At 39.1% G+C, this 23,759-nt stretch overlaps 1 protein-coding gene across 4 annotated transcripts in view; it reads left to right on the top strand.

The window, feature by feature from the left end:
* Positions 1–23,759, top strand: part of DENND2C (DENN domain containing 2C) — an 89,738-nt gene that overhangs the window by 55,304 nt on the left and 10,675 nt on the right. For all 4 annotated transcript variants that reach the window (XM_016429100.2, XM_016429099.2, XM_056819238.1 and 1 more), the window contains exons 3-12: positions 138–274; positions 2,097–2,209; positions 2,543–2,713; positions 8,187–8,283; positions 11,965–12,009; positions 15,812–15,999; positions 17,677–17,786; positions 18,661–18,730; positions 19,007–19,084; positions 22,608–22,748. In XM_016429100.2, the coding sequence (XP_016284586.2) occupies positions 138–274; positions 2,097–2,209; positions 2,543–2,713; positions 8,187–8,283; positions 11,965–12,009; positions 15,812–15,999; positions 17,677–17,786; positions 18,661–18,730; positions 19,007–19,084; positions 22,608–22,748 (1,150 nt within the window). The remainder of the gene's footprint in view (positions 1–137; positions 275–2,096; positions 2,210–2,542; positions 2,714–8,186; positions 8,284–11,964; positions 12,010–15,811; positions 16,000–17,676; positions 17,787–18,660; positions 18,731–19,006; positions 19,085–22,607; positions 22,749–23,759) is intronic.

Raw genomic sequence — 23,759 nt, 5'->3', positions numbered from 1 at the left:
TATATAACTATGTGCTAATGAAAACACTTTTGCTATCCAACTTGATTTTATTAATTTCACTTTTTTCTTTGATCTCTATCATACTGACAGAGGGTGGGATTTAGGCAAGAAATTATTTGGAAATATGTCTTCTTTAGGAAATCCTTTGAGTTTGAGGATATCCAGCACTTTCGGAATCGAAACTCACCTAAGATCCATGAAGAACTTGGAGGAAACTCTGGATCAGCACTTTATTACACACAATCAGAGGACAATATCTATGAGGATATTATCTGTAGGTATCCACAATCGTCTGGTTGCATTTAATAAGTATGAATTTGGAGAAGCCTTTAACTGTAGGGTGGTGGTTTCTTTCACAATCAGTTACGCCTTGTTCTAGAGGAAAAAAATCTCAGCCTCCCAAATGTAATTTTTCGCCCCTCTGTATTATTTTTACAGCTGCCTTAGTAGGTTGCCCAAATAGAATGTTGATAAATCTAGCACACTATTTCATTTACACTTATCTATAGAAGGAGTGTGCTGGAGACAGCTCAGAATCATCCCCTATAAAGTCAAATTCAGCCTTGGGAGAGGGGATTGTTAAAATTTCAGGGTGAGCATTGGCCTCTTGGAAATTGGTAAAGTATAAATCAAGGCTTGATTTGTTGATTTGTTGATTTAAGACTTTAAAAAATGGGGTCAGTTAGATGGCTTAGCAGATAGAGAGCTAGTTTTGGAGACAGGAGGTCCCGGGCCCCAGTCTGGCCTCAGACACTTCCTAGCCTTGTGATTCTGGGCATGTCACTTAACCCTAGTTGTCTAGTCCTTATTACTCTTCTGCCTTTGAACCAATACTTAGTATCAATTCTAAGAAAGAAGGTAAGGGTTGGGTTTTTTTTAAGACTTAAGAAAGTGGGGGCAGCTGGGTGGCTCAGTGGATTGAGAGTCAGGCCTAGAGATGGGAGGTCCTAGGTTCAAATCTGGCCTCAGACACGTCCCAGTTGTGTGACCCTGCCTGGGCAAGTCACTTGACCCCCTTTGCCTAGTCCTTACCACTCATTCTTCTGCCTTGGAGCCAATACACTGTATTGACTCCAAGACGGAAGGTAAGGGTTTTTAAAAATTAAAAAAAAAAGACTTAAGAAAGGGATGGAAAAAATGTCAATAATGTAGAATAAACTTTAAAATATGCCCTCTCAATGTGCATGTCGTATATGTATAAAATGTGTATATTATATACATGTGTGCATAATTTGTATATTGTATATGAATAAATACATATATAATATATATAAAATGTATTATATCTACAAGTATCCCATCATGACTTTTTCCATGGTAGATCATGGGTCAGCATAAGAAATTAAATGGGAATTTTGGAGAAGTTTTATAGAAGCTGCAGATGACATGAGGCCAGCAAACAACACAGAAAAAAGTTTAGAGACTCAGGAATTCATTAAAAAAAATATATATATATATAGTGTTGTTTAATATCAATACATTTTATCATTTAGTACAATAAATGTATGCAATTAAAAAAAAATTAAAACAAGTAAAAAGTTAACATAAAACCTGGGATTATAGAGATATCTTTAAAAATGTAGTAAGTCATAAATGCAGAAAATATATGTACTATAAACACCTCATAAAAGAAAAAAGAAAAGTTCTGATTTCTTTTCCCATATGCCAGGAGAGCCAAACATTTTTATGCAGTTTTTTTCAGATCACAGGGATGCTACGCCCCTACCCTTACAATGTGGAAAGGATATCTGTATATGCGCATACTTTGAATGCATTGCATAATATTGCTTATGTGTATAAGCAACCCCACTGGATCCTATGAGCTATAATGAAGTAAATGCCTATGGGCAAGGGTATGCTGGTAGATGTTTGCCAACGAGCCCTCAAAGCTGGTTCTTAAATGTTTATCAGAATCCCCTTGTCTATGCTGAGTAGCTTAGAGGATTCAGTGGAGTTGCTTGGATTATAAGCCTGGAATCCCTCAGAAGAGTAGAACAGAAGGTTTCTGCGTATATCCAGTGAACTGATATTGACTTTGCTTTCTTTTAACTATATTTTCTGTATATTTTTGCATGGTTGTTTTTTTTTTCCCCAAGATCCTGCCAAGGAAAATCCATATGAGGATATCAAAGTAACCCCTGTACCTGTGTGGAGGGCTCCCTCAACATGGAGGCTGCCACCTCCTAAAAATACTTTTAAGCCACCCAAGGTATGTGAACACATTTGGCCGTATTGACTACTAGTAAGAAATATCAGAGTCATCTCTTTCAGCAAACCAGAAGGTTAGGAAGGTCGTCAACAATATGCATGGCCACAAGACATGGATCTTTGAAAATATACTTCAATTGCAACACAAGGGATCTCAGTAGAACTGCGGGAGACTTCCCAAGGGTTATGAAACACGGGGATTCTTTTCACCAATAAAAACTATAGCATTCTTGGCTTGGAAAATTTTAAAGATTAGATAACATTTTATGGAATCCTTTGGGCATCTATCAAACTTTATGCTCCTTACCAATGACCTTTCTCCTTTTTTTCTTAGCTTCCTCCCAAACCCCCATTCCTCCACCGAAAGACTATGGATCTGAAGAACTCCCAAGCCTATTTTCGTTCAAAGCTCACAAAGGATACAACTTTGCCTGTCACTTTAACAGAGTGGAAAGTATTCCGAGCTGGAGAAGTTGCAAACAGGAAAAGAAAAAATCTCCCAAGGGTAAAGAGGATTCTAATACCTTCCTTCTTCTTTTAACACTTCAGCATTGTTCTATGCAAGACAAAAATTAAACAAGCTTTACTTTGAAAATGAACAGTGAGTTAAAGCTGACCTCCTGAAGCCACGGCTGGAGAGTCAAGTAAGTGGCTTTTGGCAAAGCTGCTTTTATGTATTTGGCCGACCTGGATTATTTTAGATATTTTAAATCTCAGATTTTCCTTTTAATTATCTTAATTTAATCATCTTCATTATTATAATATAATTAGCTAATTATATGTTATATGTAACTTACATGTAAATATATAAATTATATATACTTTACACATAAATTATATAAAATAATTATCTCAAAAGAGAATAATTTAATTATCTTAATTCACATAGAAATCAGATGCCTCTCAAAAGTCTCATATATTAGTCTAGGGAGGGTCTTACATATTTGAAACAAATCAGGAGGCAGTTAAGTGGCTCAGTGGATTGAGAGCCAAGGAGGACCTAGTTTCAAATGTGACTTCAGATGTTTCCTAGCTGTGTGGCCCTGGGCAAGTCATTTAACTTCCATTGCCTAACCCTTACCACACTTCTGCCTTGGAACTAATACACAGTGTTGATTAAAAGACAAAGTTGAGAGAGAGAGAAAGAAAGAAAGAAAGAGAGAAAGAGAGGAAGGAAGGAAGAAAAAGAGAAAGGAAGGAAGGAAGGAAGGAAGGAAGGAAGGAAGGAAGGAAGGAAGGAAGGAAGGAAGGAAGGAAGGAAGGAAGGAAGGAAGGAAGGAAGGAAGGAAGGAAGGAAGGAAGGAAGGAAGGAAGGAAAGAAAGAGAGAGAGAAAGAAGGAAGAAGAAAAAAAAAGAAACACAGACTGGCTTTAGCTCCTATTCAGTTAGTTATTTTTGTAATCCCTAAAGTGAGGATGCCTTTATCAATATATCTGCAATAGTGAACATTTCTCTTGGAGAAAAGGAGGCAGAGATTTTCTTCTTCTTTTGGAGCTCATGATAATTAGACAAGGTTTATCCTGGATAAAATATTTTCTCTTTGAATGAGGATGATTAGCGAATAGTGGCTATTAGTCTTCTAACAGCAGGTCCCTGCTGGTATCTTTATTCCTAGCACTTGGGATATCAGTGATAGGGTCCCACTTCCTAGCAGTCCTTTTAAAAGAAAGGCTAATTGGGTAGGGGTTACCAGTAGGACAAATATCTTAATGTAGGAGAGACACAAAGAAATAATAGGAGATAATTCTTTTTTTTTTTAAATAAACACTGAATTTCTCAGTGCTTTTGAAATGTGTAAGTAAAGCTTTTGATAAAAAAGCCATGTTATAACTTAGAATTCTGGCCATCCCTCTTGAATTTGTGCTTGTGTGTAAATTCTCTGTGAGCTACTTCTAGGCTAGGAGTTCTTAACTTGGAGTCCATGGACCCTTAAAGTGTCTAAGGACCAATTTCAAGAGAATCTGTGAACTTGGACAGGGGAAAAAAAATTAGATCTTTATTTTCATTGCATACTCAATGAAGTGGAAGACTCAATATATTATTCAACATGGTGCACACAACAGGTGAAGACACTTGCAGGGCTCTTGGACATGATTTTGAGCAGGGGTCCTTGAGTTACATAAAAAAAACAAAACAAAACAACTGAAGTATCTCTGGCTTTTCTAGAAATTCATTTAGCACATGATCTGAATTGCTGACTTCAATGTTTAAAAAAAAAAAGTAACAGCTGTTTCTTGGCTCAGTGATGGGTGATTGGCTCAGTGGGAATGATCTTTGTTTCCCAATTGCTTTAATTCTTCTGATGTTTCCTGCCACTCCCTGCTCAGTATGTGAAAGAGTTAAGGACACACAGGGTTCAGAGAAACCCAGAATTGTGGGAGTTTCTTGGTAGTTGTTTCTGTTTTTAGTCTACTTTAGTGAATATTCCTTGAGCTCTTCACCCTTGTTTAAATGTTGAGAGATGTCTGTAAATTGAGGGCTTTAAGAAGAATGCCAAGACCCTTGTAAGCATCTTTGTCTGTAGAGTGCGCCATGTTGGGATAACAAAGAGATCTCCTTCTATAACCCAGGAGCACCAACTCCATGTGTTCACTGGATGAAAGAGCAGAAATCCTCATGCTTAGCTTGTAAAATTTAGAGAGGATTAATTGTCCTTCTGTTCCCATTTCAACCCCTGATAATAATTACAACAATGACATTTATATAATACTTTAAGGTTAACCACTTAAGAGTTACCGGGTTTCATTCTGCCTGGAGAGGAAAAGAATCATTCTTTCTTTGGCCTCACCAAAAACTTTCTCTAAAATGTGGGAGTGAGAAAAATGGTGATAGGTATGTTCGGAGGAGGGCAGTCGTGACTGATTAATAGTTCTACCTAGAGGCTTGCCTGGAAATGAAATCTTTTCAGGATGCTCCGTGTAAAATAGAGATTTTTGACTTTGGAGTGTTCTCAGGAACCGTATTCCACAAAAATGACATTTGGTGTGTTGACTGGAGCTTCCCCTGGAAGAGAAACTGGCCTCACAGTTTGAAAATCACTGATCTAGTCCATATGCTTCTTCCCCACCCTTCCTTTCTCTTCCCTGCTGTGGATCCGGAGGGCGGCCTGGGTGGAATTATTTGCTACAGTAAATTTCCCAGTGCTTTGTGGTGTTTATTAGTTCAAGAATCTAGAGCAGTATGGTTTCCATCATATCTTAGGGAGAATATTCTACCAAATACAACCTCCTTTTGTAAAGGTGAACATGGGTTCTTTTTCTCAGTTTTTAACCTAAATTTAAATTTTTACCCATTTCCTCTTTTCATCTTTGTATAAAAATAAAGGTTTTAGGGAACAAGTTAGTTATTAAAAATTTTTTGTGTGGCCTCTGGACCTCTTCTCAGAAGAATGTTTTTAGATGCATATGATGTAATATATAGGATTACAAAGGAAACTAATTATATTGAGATACAATTGCCAAAATTTACATATTTTTTAAAGTGAATAATTCCCATTTTTAGGGTAATCTGCTTAGATCCCTGTGAAGCATGTAGTACAAGTATCATCTCCATTTTGTAGATGAGAAAACAAGCTCATGATTTCCAATTGGTCACATGGCTAGTAAAGTGGCAAAGTCAGGATTTGAACTCATAAGCTCCAAGTCCGGTCCCCTTTTTATTTCACTATACATGTCTTTGTTGAATTTCCTGTTTGGTGATCATGGTAGTTGACTGTATAATGGTGTTCAAGAACAGCAACTTTCTGCTTTTACTGTGAATATCGATTAAAAAAACTTTTAGAAAATCAGACCAATCCAAAAATGCAGGAACACCTATGCCTATTGGAAGCATATACTATTTTCTTTTTTCTGAAATGATTCAACAGCTTTCCAATTGCCAAGATTGCTGGAGAAACAAAAAAAAATATTGAAAACAACTAGAATAAGGCTGGATTTTTATTTAATGCTCTCAGTAGTTCACATTCTTATTATTTAAAATATCAAATATGGGCTAATAATGTCAGTCATTACTTATATAAATTATTTATTTAAATGTCAAGCATTTATGAAGTGCCTGCTATCGGTCAGACACTGTAGTAAGCCCGGAAAGAAGAAAGAAAGGCAAAAGCCCAGCCCCTGCCCTCAAGGATCTCACCATCTAATTTATAATGAAGAATAAAAGAACATTTGATTAATGAGGAACTTTTATTTTTTTCTTAGTCAGACATTTTATTTTCCCAATTACATTTTCAACATACGTTTCTCTGAAATTATAAGATCCAAATTGTCTCCCTCTCTCTCTTCCGTCCCCTCAATGAGGATCTTTTAAAAAATAAAATTTTCATCAAGAGAAAGAACTGTGGGAGAAGAAACACAGAAGAAAAACAACTGCTTGATCACATGGGTTAATGGGGATATGACTGGGAAAGGGGACTCTAAATGATCACTTTAGTGCAAATATTAATAATATGGAAATAGGTCTTGATCAATGACACATGTAAAACCCAGTGGAATTGCTCATTGACTATGGGGGGGGGAGGAGGAGGGGAGGGAAAGAACATGAATCATGTAACCATGGAAAAATATTCTTAATTAATTGATTAAACTTAACTTAAAAAGAAAAAAATAAAATAAATTTCTTTCCAAAAGATGGCAATTGGTTGTTTCCTCCTTCGTTTTCCCTCATTCTGCTCCTCCCCAACCTTCCCCCCCAATTCCTCCCAACAGCTTAGAAAGAATTTAACTGGGCCAGGTCCCTAATGCTAAGACGCACCCAGCCCAGATAATGCAGAGAAGCAGTTAGGCAGGAGTTTTGACAATGAATGGGCAGGGCTGCATTTGCTTGAGATTGATTAATAAATGAAGCATGAGTCCCGTGCCAAGGTGTCCAAACAGTGGCAAGACACTTGTCTTGTTTGGGGCAAGAAAGCAGGTCAGGGTCGTTCTGGATGACTTTTCAGTTTGTTTTCTATCATTCTAATGAAAATCCCAGAATTTTGATATATCCTCAGAAGGTGTCCCCGATGTAGGTCTGCTCCCAGAGCCATGATTAGTGTGGGATGAACAGGGCTGTGTCCCAGGATGCTGATGGGGAGAATGGGGGCACTAGGCTCCCACCCACCCACATTGCCCAGTCATCCTGGACTGGTACCGTGTGGGGCTGTGCCCACCTCATTGTGTCTCCTGGGCAACTGAGTCTGCCCCATGGAAGGCTTGGCTACTTCTCACTCTGCCTGGACTCTGTCCCAGTGGCCAGAAAGCATCTGGCTAACCCGTCCAAGGGGGTCCTTAAGAATCCAGGTCAAGGATGTATCTGGGACTCTTCTTTAGGAAAGAGCGTTTGATGAGGGTCTTTTGGGTGCACGATGGGCTTGGAGGTGTCTGTAAATCACCATATAATGTCATTTAGACAAAAAAAGGGTAGAGAGTTCAGTTTGGCAAAGGATGACAAAGTGTGATAATTCTCTTCTTCGCACGATATTGGTGGGAACAAAAATAACCGAGCCTCACCCTGCCTGTCGAGTACATGAATGTTTCACTTCCTACTTCGGGCAAGAGGAAACTTGAGCTCCGTAGGGATGCCCGCTTCAGATGTAGCTACTCTAACCAGATTCACTGACATGCCGGGACATGGGATCCTGGAAAGGCCTCCCAAGGGGCCCTCTTGGAAACAGACTCACCCTCCGGTACTGGCTACATGAGATCAGCCCTCCAAACCACAGTTAATCACTTTCAGTTAAAATCCCATCTCTACTATGGGACGGTTCACCAAAAATTTTCTTTAAAGTTTTAAAGTCTTACATTTTTTTTTATTTGAGGAATTTTCATTTAAAATTTAAAAAAAATTTAAAATATTTATTTAAGATTGAAAATCTCCCAGCCCTAAACTACAAGGAATCCCTTGTGAGGATGAGGAGCCACAGATTTATGAATAACGCCCCGGGTTTCTGTGTCTGTGGCTGCTTACTTGTAACCTATACTTTTCTGTTTGGGTTTCAGCTCGTGTTGAAAATACAGGATATTTTTGATTCGAAGAGAGGAAAGAAGAGAGTAAAATTGCTTCCTTTTACCGGGAAGGAAACACCCCCTGCCAAAGGTAGGAAGAGTTTTCTGCCCCAGCGTCCCACAGCCAGCTGAGTAGAAGAGGATTCTGCCATAATATTTGCCATGGGAAGAAACTTTGGGACCAAATTGATAAAAGTGGTTTTCCCTTGGAACGTGTGGCCTCAGGCTCGTGGACCTGAAACCTTTTTGGTTACAGGGCTCCAGCCCTGGTCAGTAGGAACAGGGTCTAACTTCACAGAGGCTATTAGAGGGCAAATGAAGACAATTTAGTGTATGTTTGAGGGGTGATTCTTCATGTATGGTCATTTAATAAGTTCCATTGTCATGGATTCTTATGCAGCCAGAGATGGAGCCTAAGAAAAGATTCTGAGAACCTCAGGCTCAATATCGATGTGATCTCTAACCTCCTAGTTATGAAAAATGCTATCAATACTATCAATACAATCAATAATAAATCAATAATGGGTCATATTGGCTATCTCCTCCCCTTAGAAAGGACAACATCTGAATCACTGAAGCCCAGTGAAAATTAATAAAATAGTTGAAGACCACCGAGGAATGGCATTCCCCTCATCCCTGATTTCCCTCAAAAAGTCATTTTAATGTTGAATTCACTATCAGAGAAATGCTTCTTTAACTTGCAGAACTGAGAATGGACTTTTTTGTTTGTTTCTTCTTTCTGATCTCCAAGGAGCTAGACTATCATTCCCTATACCTGAACTTTACACATTCTTGATTATCGTTACTAAAATATCTCTCAAATCTCTTCTTCTGAAGCTAATCCTATAAAGAAATCTCATGATTTTTTTCTTCTTAAGCCTTTAATCTTTTGTCTTTTTTAAAAAAACTTCTTACCTTCCATCTTAGAATCAATACTGTTTATTGGTTACAAGGCAGAAGAGCCATAAGGGCTAGGCAGTCAGGGTTAAATGACTTGCCCAGGGTCACACTGCCAGTATCTGAGGCAGGATTTGAATTCAGGTCTGTTCTAACACTAAGTTCAGTGTTCTATTCACTGTAGCTCCTGTGGCCTTATGACTATCATATTTATAATATCTACTTCATGGACATCACACTCATAATTTAGTCCTTAATCTTGTTGCATATTGCCCTACTGAGTCTGGACTGAGAACCAGCCACCAATATGGTGGATGTATATCCCACCAACATGATGCTTCCTCCTTATTTGACTTTGGACCAGCCACTTAGCTTTCCTGGGTCTGTATAAATGGAGATATTGGACCTTTGACTTCATTCCTCAGAAGTCCTTAGTATTTCCCCAAGTTCCCTATAATCTCTCCTGTCTCCACATTGGCGAGATCACATTATTGGTATTTAAGTGGATTTATGCTCCTCCCACACTCTTTTTGACCTGTGACTGGGCTGAATTCAGGCAGTTCTTTTTCTTTAGTTATTATTAACAAAACTTCATAAAATATAATATGTAGTTATTGTATATTAATTTTAATATTTATAGCCTTAGTTTTCTCTTCTCTAAAAGGATGAGGTGATCTCCAAGGTGACTTCCAGCTCTAGATCTAGAATCCCAAGCCAGTTAGCTCTCAGAAAATATTGGAAATCTGGGGGTAACTAGGTAGCACAGCAGATAGAGCACCAGTCCTGGAATCAGGAGGATGTGGGTTCAAAACTGGCCTCAGATGCTTCCTAACTGTGTAACCCTGGACAAGTCACTTAACCCCATTGCTTGACCCTTGCTGTTCTTCTAATTTGGAGTTGATGATAAGACAGAAGGTAAGAGGTTTTTTTTTGTTTTGTTTTTTTAAGTAAAAGTAAAAAAATAAAGTATTAGAAATCTGAAAAAGAAAGACACACTCAAAAAACTTCTTTTTCAAAACAAACTCGGAGTCCACTTTTTGGTAAAGAGAGAAAGCAAATGCTCTCTGAGATTCTTCCCAGAGAAATAAAAGAAAAATATACTGTCCTCTCTAGCCAGTCTCAAACTTTTAAGTTTTTTTTAAATGTAAAATACAGAGCTATCATGGATATTTCTTACCATGTGAACGTGGGCTGTATTAGAAGTATTCTTTGTTCTAGTGTATCTCTTGATGCTCTAATTTAGCCTTGAAAATATTTCATTTCTATAGAAGCAAGGTCATCAAATGTACAAAAGGCCATTAAAAAGCAGTGGAAGAGGGGCAGCTAGGTAGCACAATGGCTGGAGAGCCAGACCTGGAATTGGGAAGACCTAGGTTCAAAACTCAGACACTTCCTGGACAAGTCACTTAACCCACCCATTGCCTATCCCTTGCCACCTTTCTGGCTTGGAACCAATATATAGTGTTGATTCTAAAATGGAAGGTAAGGGTTTGAAAACCAAATGAAACAATAAAATAAAATAAAAAAAAATAAAGGCAGCTAAGGAGCACAGTGGATGGAGAGCCAGCTCTGAAGTTAGGAGAATCTGGGTTCAAATTTGACCTCCATTCTGGTCACTTAACCTCATCTATGTAGCCTTGGCCCTTCTATCTTAGAGTTGTAACTATGACAAGGAATTAAGGGTTTAAAAAAAGAAGAAAAAAAAGGAAAGAAGGAAGGAAGGGACACCTTGGGCTGAGGGTGAGGAAGATACTTTGTGGATTGGATCATGCCAGGTTCTGGTCTGAGGATTCCATACTGAATGATTTTGTGGAGTCTCTCTTATTCCAGATTTACTTTGATCCAATGAGTTATCAGTTACATCCATGTTGGCTCATGCCATCCAAGAGTTTAACTGTCAAGCTTGTGTCCAACCTCGTGGGGAGGGTGAAATCCTATAAAAGAGAAAAACACAGGGTTTTCCAAGAGGTTCTGCCACAATGTTCATGAAAAGAGTTTTCTTATCCTTTCTGCTGCTCCTAGATACCCACCTGGAACCAGTCCAGCCATCAGATATGCCTGGCACTATCTAGGATTATTATCAGTTTCATGCTCTCTTTCATGGACATTCTGGGCAATAGCATGCCAAGAAGTGATCATTCCTCCTTCACTTAAAACATCTCCGGCTATGGGAATGATATAACTGCTAGTTTGACATTCTATGTTTGTGCCATTGATTTAAAAAAGAAACAACTACATTCAAGATTTATCTTTGTGGCTCTTAAATTTTCATCCTTCAGATCTGGAACATTGGTCTATTGTCAGGATTTGTTTTGGATCCAGATTCTGTTATCCAGTGTATTTGAGCGAACTGAATTATCAGACATGTGGTAGATAAAAAAACAAAATTGTCTTTGTCCTCAAGGGGCTTAGAGTTCCCTTTATTCTTTAAAAAACAAAAAACAAAGAAAAAAACTCATCTTCCATGTTAGAATCTGTTTCAAGGCAGAAGAGCCGTCAAGACTAGGCAATGGGGGTTAAGTGACTTGCCCAGGGGCACATAGTTTGGAAGTGTCTGAGACTACATTTGAACCCAGGATGTCCCATCTCCAGGCTTGACTCTTTATTCACTGAGCCATCTAGTGGCCCCCAGCCCTTTATTCCTTATACTGCTGAATATTGGAAGGTGGGGAGATGACAACTAGAGATGGTAAGAAGAGAGGCTGAGAGTAGTCCTGCCATATGTACTATTTTTCCTCATGGTAGGTCTTAAAATATCTGAAACTTCCCATCAGGCAGTTATCCTAGATAGAGGGACCTCAGTTATCCCAAACTCCCTCAACTTCCCTTAGCTTTGAATAGTCTACAAGTGAAAACCCCTTTTTTATCATTTCAGGTGAAGCCAGTGGCAACGAAAGTGATGCCGAGTATCTGCCAAAGAGTGAGTGAGTCATTGGGGCTCTTTCCTTTTTCCTGACGATCTTGGTTAGAGGTGTGGAATTGTAATTAAGTCTGTTTCTGTCATGTGGAGTTTCATGTTTCTGCTTATTGTCTTAGCACAGGTACCTCTTGATTCTCAGCAGCTTAGTATCTGCATTGTCAAAATGTTTTTCATTAAAAAAAAATATATATATATATATATTCACGTAGCAGAGTAAGAGTCCAACATGGTTCATGTATGGTCATGTGCTATACTTGGCATCCAAAGAAGTAAAGGTGAATCATTATCTAAATTGGCTTTTATCAGTGAATGAATAAGTTTTCAGGCACCCAAATGCACTTAATGAAGTCAATTGGATTGCACCCAGTTCCGAAAGGATGCATGTGGCTGATTTTTATTCTCCATTGTTCACATTTATTGTCAAAACTGGATTGTTATTTATCATTGTTAGAATGATTGGAATGACTTATCTCACTGGCATGTTTATTCCAGGGACTGTAGGGGTGTTCTCCAAACTTCACTTAATTAAATTTCTTATGGTTGCTACAGGACAAATTATTCTGTTTCTATTTAACAGAATTGTAGCTTGAGATGTGGAGGTATTCAGAAACATAAGGCTCTGTATAAGACAGTCTCAGGTATAGGACCCAAATCTCAAAATCTGATTTAATTCAATATTTTTTTATCCTTATCTTCTCTCTTAGAATCAATACTATGTACTGGTTCCAAGGTAGAAGAGGAATAAAAGCTAAGCAATGGGAGTTAGCTCAGGGTCACACAGCTAAGAAGTGCCTGAAGCCAGAAACGAACCCAGGACCCCCTGTCTCCAGACCTCTCTGTCTACTGTGCCACTTGGCTGCCCCCTAATTCAGCATTCATTAAGTGCTTAGTGCAAAATACCAAAGAGAGTGTATGTAATGCTTTATGCTAGGTGCTGGCCATTCAAAAATGAAAAGAAACACAGCCCCAGCCCCCAAGTAGCTTACTATTCATTTGTCACTGGGCAAAATAAATATATTCTACTATGAATATTTTTTTTAAACCTTTGCTTTCTGTCTTAGAATCAAATCGATTCTAAGGAAGAAGAGAAATAAGGGCTAGGCAATTGGGGTTAAGTGATTCTCCCAGAGTCACATAATTTAGAAAGTGTCAGAGACCAAAAATTTGAACCCAGGACTTCTTAAATCCAGGTCTGACACTAGTTTGAATCTTTTTTTTAATTTAATTTTTAAATTTTTTTCCATGGTTACCTGATTCTTGTTTTCTCCCTCCCCTTTTTGCTCCCAGAGTTGAGGAGCAAATTCACTAGTTTATACATATATTATGTGAATCTTAAAGGCCAGAAATTTTAAAATCTAGTATCATGCTACACCTAAAATGGAAATCCAACCACTTGGCAGGTTATGCATACAAGTAAGCAAGAGAAAAGTCAGAAAATAAATAAGTATCCAAAATCAGAACAGGTCATGGATTTTTATGAAAGTACAGCTAATGCTCTCTCCATTGACCCAGTTTGCTTCAGGCAGTTTCATTTTATGTCCTGGCTAAAGGTGAAACTCAGATGATCACCAGTTCAGGTTGGATGGATGTGTAATTGTGACTAATTCAGTGTTGCTGGCACATAGAAACGGGCTCTGAATATCTAATTTGCTGAAATTGGAACCGGTCTTTGGGAGGGAAGTTTGCCTAGAGCACAGAATTTACTGAATACTGCTATGAAAGATATTTGGAGCCAGTGGGGCTGTTCATTCTTGGTGGCATCTTGTATGAATTTCCATAGTGAAACTTTTGATCTGCAATGAAACTTCACTTGAGGAATGGCAAATGAACCATAACTCAAAAAAAAAAATGAGTCACAAGACATGTCTAGTCTTATTGGAGCAGAATTATATACCAATTCTTGGGACATTCGATTTTTACGTGGTATTTACTTTTATTTTTAATTTTTCAGTTAGAAAAAAATTTTTTAAATTATTTTTGACATTTTAAAATTCAAGTTTCCTCCCTCCCTTCCCTCCTCCCATCCCTGGAATCATGGATGGTCTGATATAGATTATATCCCTTTCATGTGATATACATTTCCGTATTGTTCATGTCCTGACAGAAATCCTATATCACACATACAATAGAAACCTCATGAAATATAGTATAATGGTGTGTACTTTCATGACATAATTACTCTGAGGATGTCTTTTTTTCCTTCTCAAATTTTCATGTTAGATATATTTCAGTTCATCGATTTAAGCATATATTGAATTTTTAATGGTTTGACTTCCATTTTAGGTCTAGCAGTAGACTTCTAAACTTCTGGCCTTTAAGATTCATAGTAGAGGGTGCTGCTAGATAGTACAATGGATAGAGTGCCAGGCCTAGAGTTAAGAGGTCTTGGGTTTAAAATATGGCTTCAGATACTTCCTAGTTTTGTGACCCTGGACAAGTCAGGTAACCCCCATGGCCTAGTCCTTACTGCTCTGATGCTTTGGAACTGAGAGATTCTAAGACAAGAGGAAAATGTTAAAAAAAGAAAGAAAGAAAAAAACATTCCTAGTAAAACATATTTAAATGAGCACTTGGCAAATTAATGGTAGGCTTCATGAAGGGGGTGGGGTGATAAGACAATGCATCTAGTTTTCGAATTATTAAAAGCTGACTCAGCGACTTTCAGGACTACACTTTTTTTTAACTTCCATTTTCTTTTCTTCTTATTTATTTATTTTAAATTTTATTTGGTCAATTTCAAACATTATTCCTTGGTCACAATAAAAACATTATTTCCCTCCCTCCCCTCCCCCCACCCTTCCCCAATTCCACTGGGTATTACCTGTGACCTTGATCAGAACCTATGTTCATGCCATTGATGTTCATTTAGGGTCTATATCCCCAATCATATCCCATCCACCCATGTATTCAAGCAGTTGTTTTTCTTCTGTGTTTTAACTCCCACAGTTTTTCTTCTGAATGTGGATAGTGTTCTTTCTCATAGATCCCTCCAAGTTGTTCTGGATCACTGCATTGCCACCAATGGAGAAGTCCATTACATTCAATTGTGCCACAGTGTATCCGACTCTGTGTACAATGTTCTGGTTCTGCTCCTCTCGCTCTGCATCACTTCCTGGAGGTTGTTCCAGTTCCCATGGAATTCCTCCACTTTATTATTCCTTTGAGCACAATAGTATTCCATCAGTAACCTATACCACAATTTGTTCAGCCATTCCCCAATTGGAGGACATCCCCTCATTTTCCAATTTTTTTGCCACCACAAAGCACAGTTATGAATATTCTCATACAAGTCTTTTTCCTTATTATCTCTTTGGGGTACAAACCCAGCAGTGCTATGGCTGGATCAAAGAGCAGGAAGTCTTCTAAAGCCCTTTGGGCATAATTCCAAATTGCCCTCCAGAATGGTTGGATCAATTCACAACTCCACCAGCAAAGAGTTAATAGGGCTGCACTTAAAAAAAAATAATAAATCAGATCCCTTTAGACCCAACAGTGCCTTTGTTTGTTAACCAAAATGTCTTCAAAAACAAAATCCTCGTGTAGCCTCGCTTTTACGTGAGAGTTGGTGGCGTGGGGGGAGAAAACAGAAATTGAAGAGAAAATGAGTGCGCCCATTAAGGGGATGATAAGGTGAGGACTTTGATATCACATACAAGCTATCTGCATATTTGTTTGGGGCTTCATAGCAGCCCAAAGTTCGATGTCTCTTGAGCAAACACCAGCTAATCGCCTCTGGTCTGACTGTGTAGACGCCGGAAGCGGCTCCTGTGGAAGTAACTCCAGCTCTTTGATTCCCTCGCAGATCGCCACAGACGGATAGCTCAGCTACAGCAGGCGTCCAAGAGGAACCCTCACTACCAGACTCTGGAGCGGGACCTCATCGAGCTACAGGAGCAGCAGCTATTTGAACTCTTTGTGGTGGTGTCCCTGCAGAAGAAACCCCTGGAAATAACGTACACTCCTCAGGTCATCCAGCAGTTCCCCAGCAAGGTACTTCCGGTGGAGCGCTCCAACGGGAGGCAGTTTCTCCAAGGCTCTGTGTGTGGTTTAACTTTCACCAACTTTGACCTGTGAGACGGCTGTGCGGCTTATAGCAACATGAGCTGCGTGTGGCGGCGTCCCATCCCATAGTAGATGGAGCACCAAGCCTGGAGTCAAGAGGCCCTGAGTTCAAATGTGGCCTCAGATCCTTTTCAGCAGTATGACCCCGGGCAAGTCACTTAAACCCCATTGCCTAGCCCTTAATGCCCTTCTGCCTTAGAATCAATACTTAGTGTGGATTCTAAGATAAGGGAAGGGTTTAAAAAGCAAACTACAGAAAATCTACTTAAGAAAAAATGGAAAAATCACTTCCACTCTAGGGGGTGTGAAGGTTCAGGGATGAGCACATTTTCTGCAAAGCCTGGCTCAGTGGGTTCAGAAATGGAACGGAGATAACCAGGGTTCCTGGAATGTCTTTAGGCAAGTCACTTGGCCTGGTCCTTTCTGCCTGGAGAGGAGGTAAAAGCTGAGGTGGCCCAGGAGGAGTCATTTTACATAAGAATCAGGACTTCTTTAGTGCCAGCACTGCCTCCTAATAGGAGGAACTCCTCCATGCTTTAGGAGATCACTTTATAAGTTGTGTTGGCCAAGAAAGGTCATAACCTGGTGACTCACTGTTTGAGGATGAGCCCTACTGATCTCAGCGAGGCTGGTCATTAGGTGGACCCATACTTGAAGCTTTTCCATCTTGGTGGAACTTGTCTGAGCTTTTGCTCTAAAGGGTCACTCTTGGAGAATTCATGGTCACCTCCAGGCCATAATGAGGCTTCAGAGTGGGGCTTAGTAGAGGCTAAAATAGAAGAAACAGCTAGAATGTATTTGTCATGAATCCTGGGGATCATTTTGCAGAATGAACCTGATGCAAAATATCATGTTTTCTGGATAAAATTGAGCCAAAGGGTACATCATTTTTCCTAGCCACAAAGAGGCAATATAATAATCAGGTTTATTATCTGCTTATAATTATAGTAGAACAGGCCAAACTAATGAATTTTAAAATAACAATTTTTCTTAATTTAGACTATTTTGTTAAATGTAATACTAAACTTGCATAAAAGAGTCATGCTAAAACTTTACAGGAAACAACAAACCAGTAATTACATAGCAAGAATTACATGGTAGAAGCAATGATTATACATGTGTTAACTCTTAAAATAGAATTTTTCCCTTGAATAATTTTTATCTGCCTGTCATAATGTCTTTGATCAAGTCGGGAACTGACAGAACTTCTATTATCAGTATAATTGGGAATATGTTTACATTAATTTTGGCTCCCCAAACTTCCTCCTTCTCTCTCCTGGGTTAGTCTGCTTGACTAATGAGTAAAAAATCAGCCTCTAGAGAAAATAGATTATTTTCATTCATGTCTCTTCTAACAGAAGATAATGAAATCCCCAAAGGTGTTCTCTGCAGAGGGAATTCCTCATTTCTGTTATAACTTAATTAATACAGCTTATGTCTTTAGTTTTCTAGAGCTATATTATAAACATAGCCCCATTTATGAATCCCAAAAAGGACTGTATAGGCTTATCTTACGTCTCTATTATTGAGGCTTGGCTGGGGTTCTGTATCCCATTTTCCAAAAATGTAGGGTGCTTTTCACCTAACATGTTGTCTTTTTTTCAGACTGACCATCCCTTCAAGCAATCCAAAGACACTGAGGAAAGGCTCAAAGTCATCCCCAGCTTCTGTTTCCCTGATGATAAGGACTGGGTGCCCACATCAGAACTCAAGAGGTGAGTGGATGCCTGAGGTAATTTGCTGTGATTTAGAACTGTGGAAATGGAGCCAGAGGACCCAGAATGGAGCTTAAGTGAATGCCATCATTGATGAAGGATGGAGTGGGAGGAAAGGAAGAAACAGAATTAGACCTTTCCCTCTGTGGGAACTCAAAAAAAGAAAAACACTGACATATTTCAGTCTGTAAAGGGGAAACACATTGGAGAAAGACCTTAATAACTTCTTCTCTGGTTGACCAAAAGCCAGAAACACCCCCTGGCAGCAAGGAGACTTGGGTTTTGGTCTACATCTGGAGACGGCATCAAAAATGTCTCCACCTTGTTTCTCTCTCAGGCCTTTTGAAAGAACCACAGCCCAGGTTGTTTATTCGGTAGAACTCTTAAGGGAGGCTCTAGTGGGAAGGGTGTGCCCAGGTGGATCCCACCCAGCCTTTGTGGGAAAGAGAAAGTGTTCTAGCAGTGTCACTAGATTGCTTGATTCAGCCTCTTGGGATGCAGAGGTGGCCCTATGCCCTACTCTATGATAGCCTGAGATGCTGTCTAAGTGGTTCTATTCTTCAGTCCTATATTGTTCTTTGCTCTAATTTCCAGGTCATGGCTTTGGAGCCAAAAAGGGGCTTGTAGGTCATTTTACAGATGAGGGGACTGAGGTGAAATGATTGACCAAGACCACACAAGAACCCAGATTTGATGCCCGGTCCTCAGGCCCCAAATCCAGCCTCTTTCAATTGTGCCAGGTTCATTTACCTCTCGGTTAATAGTGCTTTTTTAAAAAAAGAAAAGAAGGGAAAAATTTTCCATTTACCAGCCAACCCCTATGTATAACTTTCACACCAGCTACCTGGTGCTTCATGGGTGACTTTCTTTACAGTGAAACGTTCTCCTTTGTGCTGACGGGGGAAGATGGGAGCCGGTGGTTTGGTTACTGCAAGAAGCTCTTGGTAAGTGTCGGACTGTTGCTTCCAGAACATCAGTGGGATGGTAGGGATGGCCAAGGCAAGGCTTTCAGAGCCAAGGCTCCATGTAGACAGAATTGATAGGACAAGTGAGTAGCTTGGAGCTACTTTATATGATATCTACATGGAGTCTTGGCAATCTAGGGAATATATCCTACTAAAATTTCCCAGGATTCTCTTCTAATAAGAGATAGTGCTTTATACTCAGAAGGTATTGAGAATAAATTATTATATTCTGCATTGTTTTTTTCATTTTTTTAGCCAGAAGGCAAAGGAAAGAGACTGCCTGAGGTATATTGCATGGTTAGTCGGCTGGGCTGCTTCAATCTTTTTTCAAAGGTAAGTGAGTGAAATCTGTGGATTGTTTGGAAGGTTATTGTCTGTGGGCTCCAGAGATGCAATTTTTTGTTTGTTTCTTAGAAGTTTTTAACTTACTGTGATTGGACACAGAACTAAATGTCACTTTAGGGCAGAAGGTGGGTTATGTTATGTGGCATAGTGGAAAGAGTGCCAGGCCTGGAATCAGGAAGACTCATCTTCCCAAATTCAAATCTGGCCTCCAACACATGCTAGCTGTGCCTGGGCAGATCACTTAACCCTGTTAGCCTCAGTTTCCTCATCTATAAAATGGAGAAAAAAATGGCAAATTCTCCAATGTCTTTGCCAAGAAAGCCCCAAATGAGATTGCAAAGAACTGGACATGACTGAAAAATGACTGAACAACAACAAACAACAATTACGGCAGGGAAATATAACCAGTTAGTTATCCAGCTGGTATTTATTACACATTTAGTACATGCCAGGCACTGTGCTAAGCACTGACCAGTAGATTTCAAATCATTTACCTGGCAAGAGCTCCACCTCCTATGACTTGGTAGAATTTTCCAGCAGAGGAAAGTGTGGTTAGTGGAGATCCCCATCCTTCCCTCTCACCAGAGTTCTTTGACTCAAAGTATAGGACTGCATATTTATTCCTATTAAATTTTAGCACAGCATAGTGGATAGAGAGTGGGTCTTAGAGTCAGGAAGACTTGGGATCATGTCCCACCTCTGACACATTACTGGCTGTGTGACATCAGGCAAGACATTTTGCTTGTCCGTGCCCAAAGACAACTGTGGAAAGACTACATTTCAGAACCCGACCTCTCTCTCCACATAGCAATCTCAATGCTTCAGGGAAAGCACTAAAAGCTTACAAATTCTTGCTATAGAAGATGCATATGGGCAAGTCACTTAACTCTGTTTGCTTCAGTTTCCTCATCTATAAAATGGGGATAAAGAATACTACCTACCTTCCATGGCTCTTGTGAAGATAAAGTGATATCATATTTATAAAGCACTTTGCCAACCTTAAAGCACTCCATATATGCTAGCTATTATTATTGCTTTTTCTGATGTCGTCAATTTAGATTCAGGGGACTTAAACTGAATCCTGATTCTGACCACTATTATCTTTGTGACCATAGGCAAATCATTTTAAGCTCCCTGAGCCTTAGTTTCACTATCTATTAAAAAAAAAAAAAAGGAATACTTATATTCTCTATTTCATAAGGTCATGAGGAAAGTACATTGTAAACCTTAGACCCTCTATAAATGTGAACTAAGTTTAATGTAGCTACTGTTACTAATATGATTCTAGTGCAATATAGGCTCCAGAGCTCATTCTCGCAACCCTCATTCTCTTTGGCAAGCTCAATCCCCAAAGTGTAGCAAGCAGGTTCTTCTATCTCATCTTTTAGGAAAAACCTTTAGGAGTTGTGAACTGATATTTCTAGTTTTATAGCTATGAGCCCTAACTGATGTGTGTTCCCCACTGATTATCAATTAACATCAGTCATCCAGACTTTTTTTAGCTTTTTAAAATAAATATTTGCTGAAGTAGTTTAGTAAAAACATTTAAGTAAAACCACTATCTCCCCTACACTAGAGGCATACCTTCCCACAAGTGCAAAGAGCATCCAAAGAAAGTGGGTTTAAGCTTAGATAGCTTATGTGACAACACGATAACTCATAGCTGTTAGCTGTAGAGTGAATTTTCTTTACTTTATGAGGTCTTGTGTTCTTCTAAGACATTATGTAGCTTTCTGTCAGGCTCCTTGTTAGAATCCTGAATTTACCTTTCCTCATTTAATTTTTCCTTGTTCCTTATGTAGATACTACCATCATTTCTTCCAGAGACACTTCTAACATCCTATGAATGAAAATTCCAAAATCTTTATACCTTTAAAGTTTACAGTGTTACTCTGGGCAACAAGTAATTCATTTTTTGTTTGTTACACTAAAATTCCCAGGTATCTACAACTTCCCCTCCTTGCCTGCATTAGAGAAGGCATATAAAATGATGTCTTGCTTGTTTCCATTTATGAGTTCTTTCTCTGGAGGTAGACATACACAAATCATTCTTCAAACAATATTTCTATTGCCATATATGTTTTCTTGGTTCTACCCATTCCACTCTTCATAATTGCATGTAGCTCTTAACATGTTTTTATTTTTATTTTTTTTAAACTCAACTTCCATCCTAGAATCAATTGGTTTCAAGGCAAAAAAAAAAACAACACAAAACCATAAAGCAGTGGGGATTGAGTGACTTGCCTGGGGTAACCTAGCTAGGAAATGTCTGAGGACACATTTGAACCTAGAACCTCCTGTGTCTAAGCCCGGCTCTCAATTCACTGAGCCATCCAGGTGCCCCTTCTATCATTTTCTAAAATTAACCTGCTCATCATTTCTTACAATGCAGTAATATTCCATCACAAGCTTATGCTACAACTTGTTTAGCCATCCCCGAATTGATAAGCATCCCTTCAATTTATGGTTATCTGCACCCACAAAGAAGTCTGCAATAAATATTTTAGAACATATAGGTTCTTTTCCTTTTTCTCTGATCACCTTAGAAAATCAACCTATTAGCACAATTTCTGGGTCAAAGGGTATACATAGTTTTATAGCTCTCTAGGCATCATTCCAAATTGCTCTCCAAAATGATAGGATCAGTTCACAGTCCCATAAACAGTGTATATTAATGTTCCCATTTTTCCACTTCCTCTCCAACATTTTTCACTTTGTTCTTTTATCATTTCAGTCAATCTGATATGAAATAATTGATCAGAACTTGGCTGGAATTTTTTCTGCTAAAATGTCTGACACTCAAATGCCCAGGTACAGAACTGGCTTCTTCTTTATCTATAACCCACTTAGCAGAACTGAGTCTATTAAGCCAATCCCAATACATTTCTCATGTAATGATACTTCATTTCTTCAAACAATTTTCATTTCTTCTTCCAGACTGATTAAGAACATTTTCAAAATCAAATAAGTTAGGGGCAAGAAGGTGGCTCAGTAGCCAGGTCTGGAGATAGGAGGTCCTGAGTTCAAATGTGACATCAGAGACTTTCTATCTATGTGACTCTAGGCCAGTCACAATCCCAATTGCCTAGCCTTTACTGCTCTTCTGCCTTGGCACTGATACTTGGTATTGATTCCAAGAAAAAAAGGTGAGATTTAAAAAAAAAGAAGAAGAAAAGAAAATCAAATACTTTTGACTTATTGATTCAATACAAATATCCTCACCCAATTAAGATAGTTACTTTAAGTGAAGTGAGGTGATTGGTTAATTGAATCAAACCTCACCCTTGCACTAGAATGATAAAGATAAATGTGTTTCTGTTCCTAAGGGATGACTGGAAGATAATACTCTGAGGAGATTTGATTGGCTGAGGGAGCTTATATGGTGGTATTTATAATTTCAGTTTAGGGTTTGGGTAATTATGAGGCCAGCCACTCTGGAATCCCTCACCCAGAGCCATTGGAGAAAGTAGCCATGAAATCTGGAAGGTGACCAATTGCTTTCTTCCTACAGATACTGGATGAAGTGGAGAAGAGGCGAGAGATGTCTCCGGCCCTGGTACATCCTTTTATGCGGAGCGTCATGGAAGCCCCTTTCCCTGCTCCTGGACGTACCATCACTGTCAAGAGCTACCTCCCAGGGGCAGGAGATGGGGTAAGTTGGTTAGTCCTGGAAGGGTTTAATAACCATAAAGTAGTCAATAAGCATTTCTTACGTACTCGCTATGTGCTAATACCTGTGCTAAGTGCTGGAGATACAAAGAAAGGGGGAAAGCCTTTTCTTCCCACAAGAAGCTCACAATATAATAGGGGAAATAACATGCAAATATATATGTATAAATAATATATGCAGGTAAATTAATAATAATCTCAGGGGGGAAGCACTAACATGAAGGAGGAGTAGGAAAGTATTCTTGTAGAAAGTTGGATTTCAGATGAGGGAGGAGTGAGTTCCAGGCACAGAGGGCAGCCAATGAAAATACTTGGGGAGAATACTTATTAAGTTGGGGATCAGGGTTGGAGGTGAGGATAAAGGAGGGAAAGAAATAAAACATTGATCTAGCTCTAAATGTACCAATTATTATGCTAAGCATTTTTTATAACTATCTCATTTGATCCTTACAACAGTACTTAGAAGTACATGTGCTGTGATTATCCCATTTTATAGATGAGGAAACTGAGGCCAAAAAAGGGTTAAGTGTCTTCCCCAGCATCACACAGCTAGTGTCCCAGTTCTAATTTGACTGAGCTGCTTCCTGCCTCCAGGCCCAACAGTCCATGTACTATGTCGCCACCCAGTGCTTCATATGTGAAAGAGCACCAAGTCTATAAGTATTCAAGGAAGAAAAGAGTTTAATGCTGTTGGAATGAGGAAAACTGCATCCTAGGCCTGGAAGAGAGCTTGTGCAAAACCATGGAAACCAGAGAGGGAAGCCAGCATGGCCAGTTTCACTCTAATGTGGATGTCATGAAGGGGAGCCTGAAGTATGTCAGGAAAGACAAGTGAGAGCCAGATCACAAAGGGCTTTAATGACAAATTATGAAGTTTTAATTTTATTGGAAAGACAGTAGGGAACTACTGATTTCCATGCAGGCAAATGACATGAAGGATGGATTAGAGAGAGGAGAGATTCCACACAAAAAGAACAATTAGAAGGAATATTCG

The sequence above is a fragment of the Monodelphis domestica genome, chromosome 2 (assembly GCF_027887165.1).
Source record: "Monodelphis domestica isolate mMonDom1 chromosome 2, mMonDom1.pri, whole genome shotgun sequence".
Classification (NCBI taxonomy): Eukaryota; Metazoa; Chordata; class Mammalia; order Didelphimorphia; family Didelphidae; genus Monodelphis; species Monodelphis domestica.
This window is presented reverse-complemented; position numbering and strand designations above follow the sequence as displayed.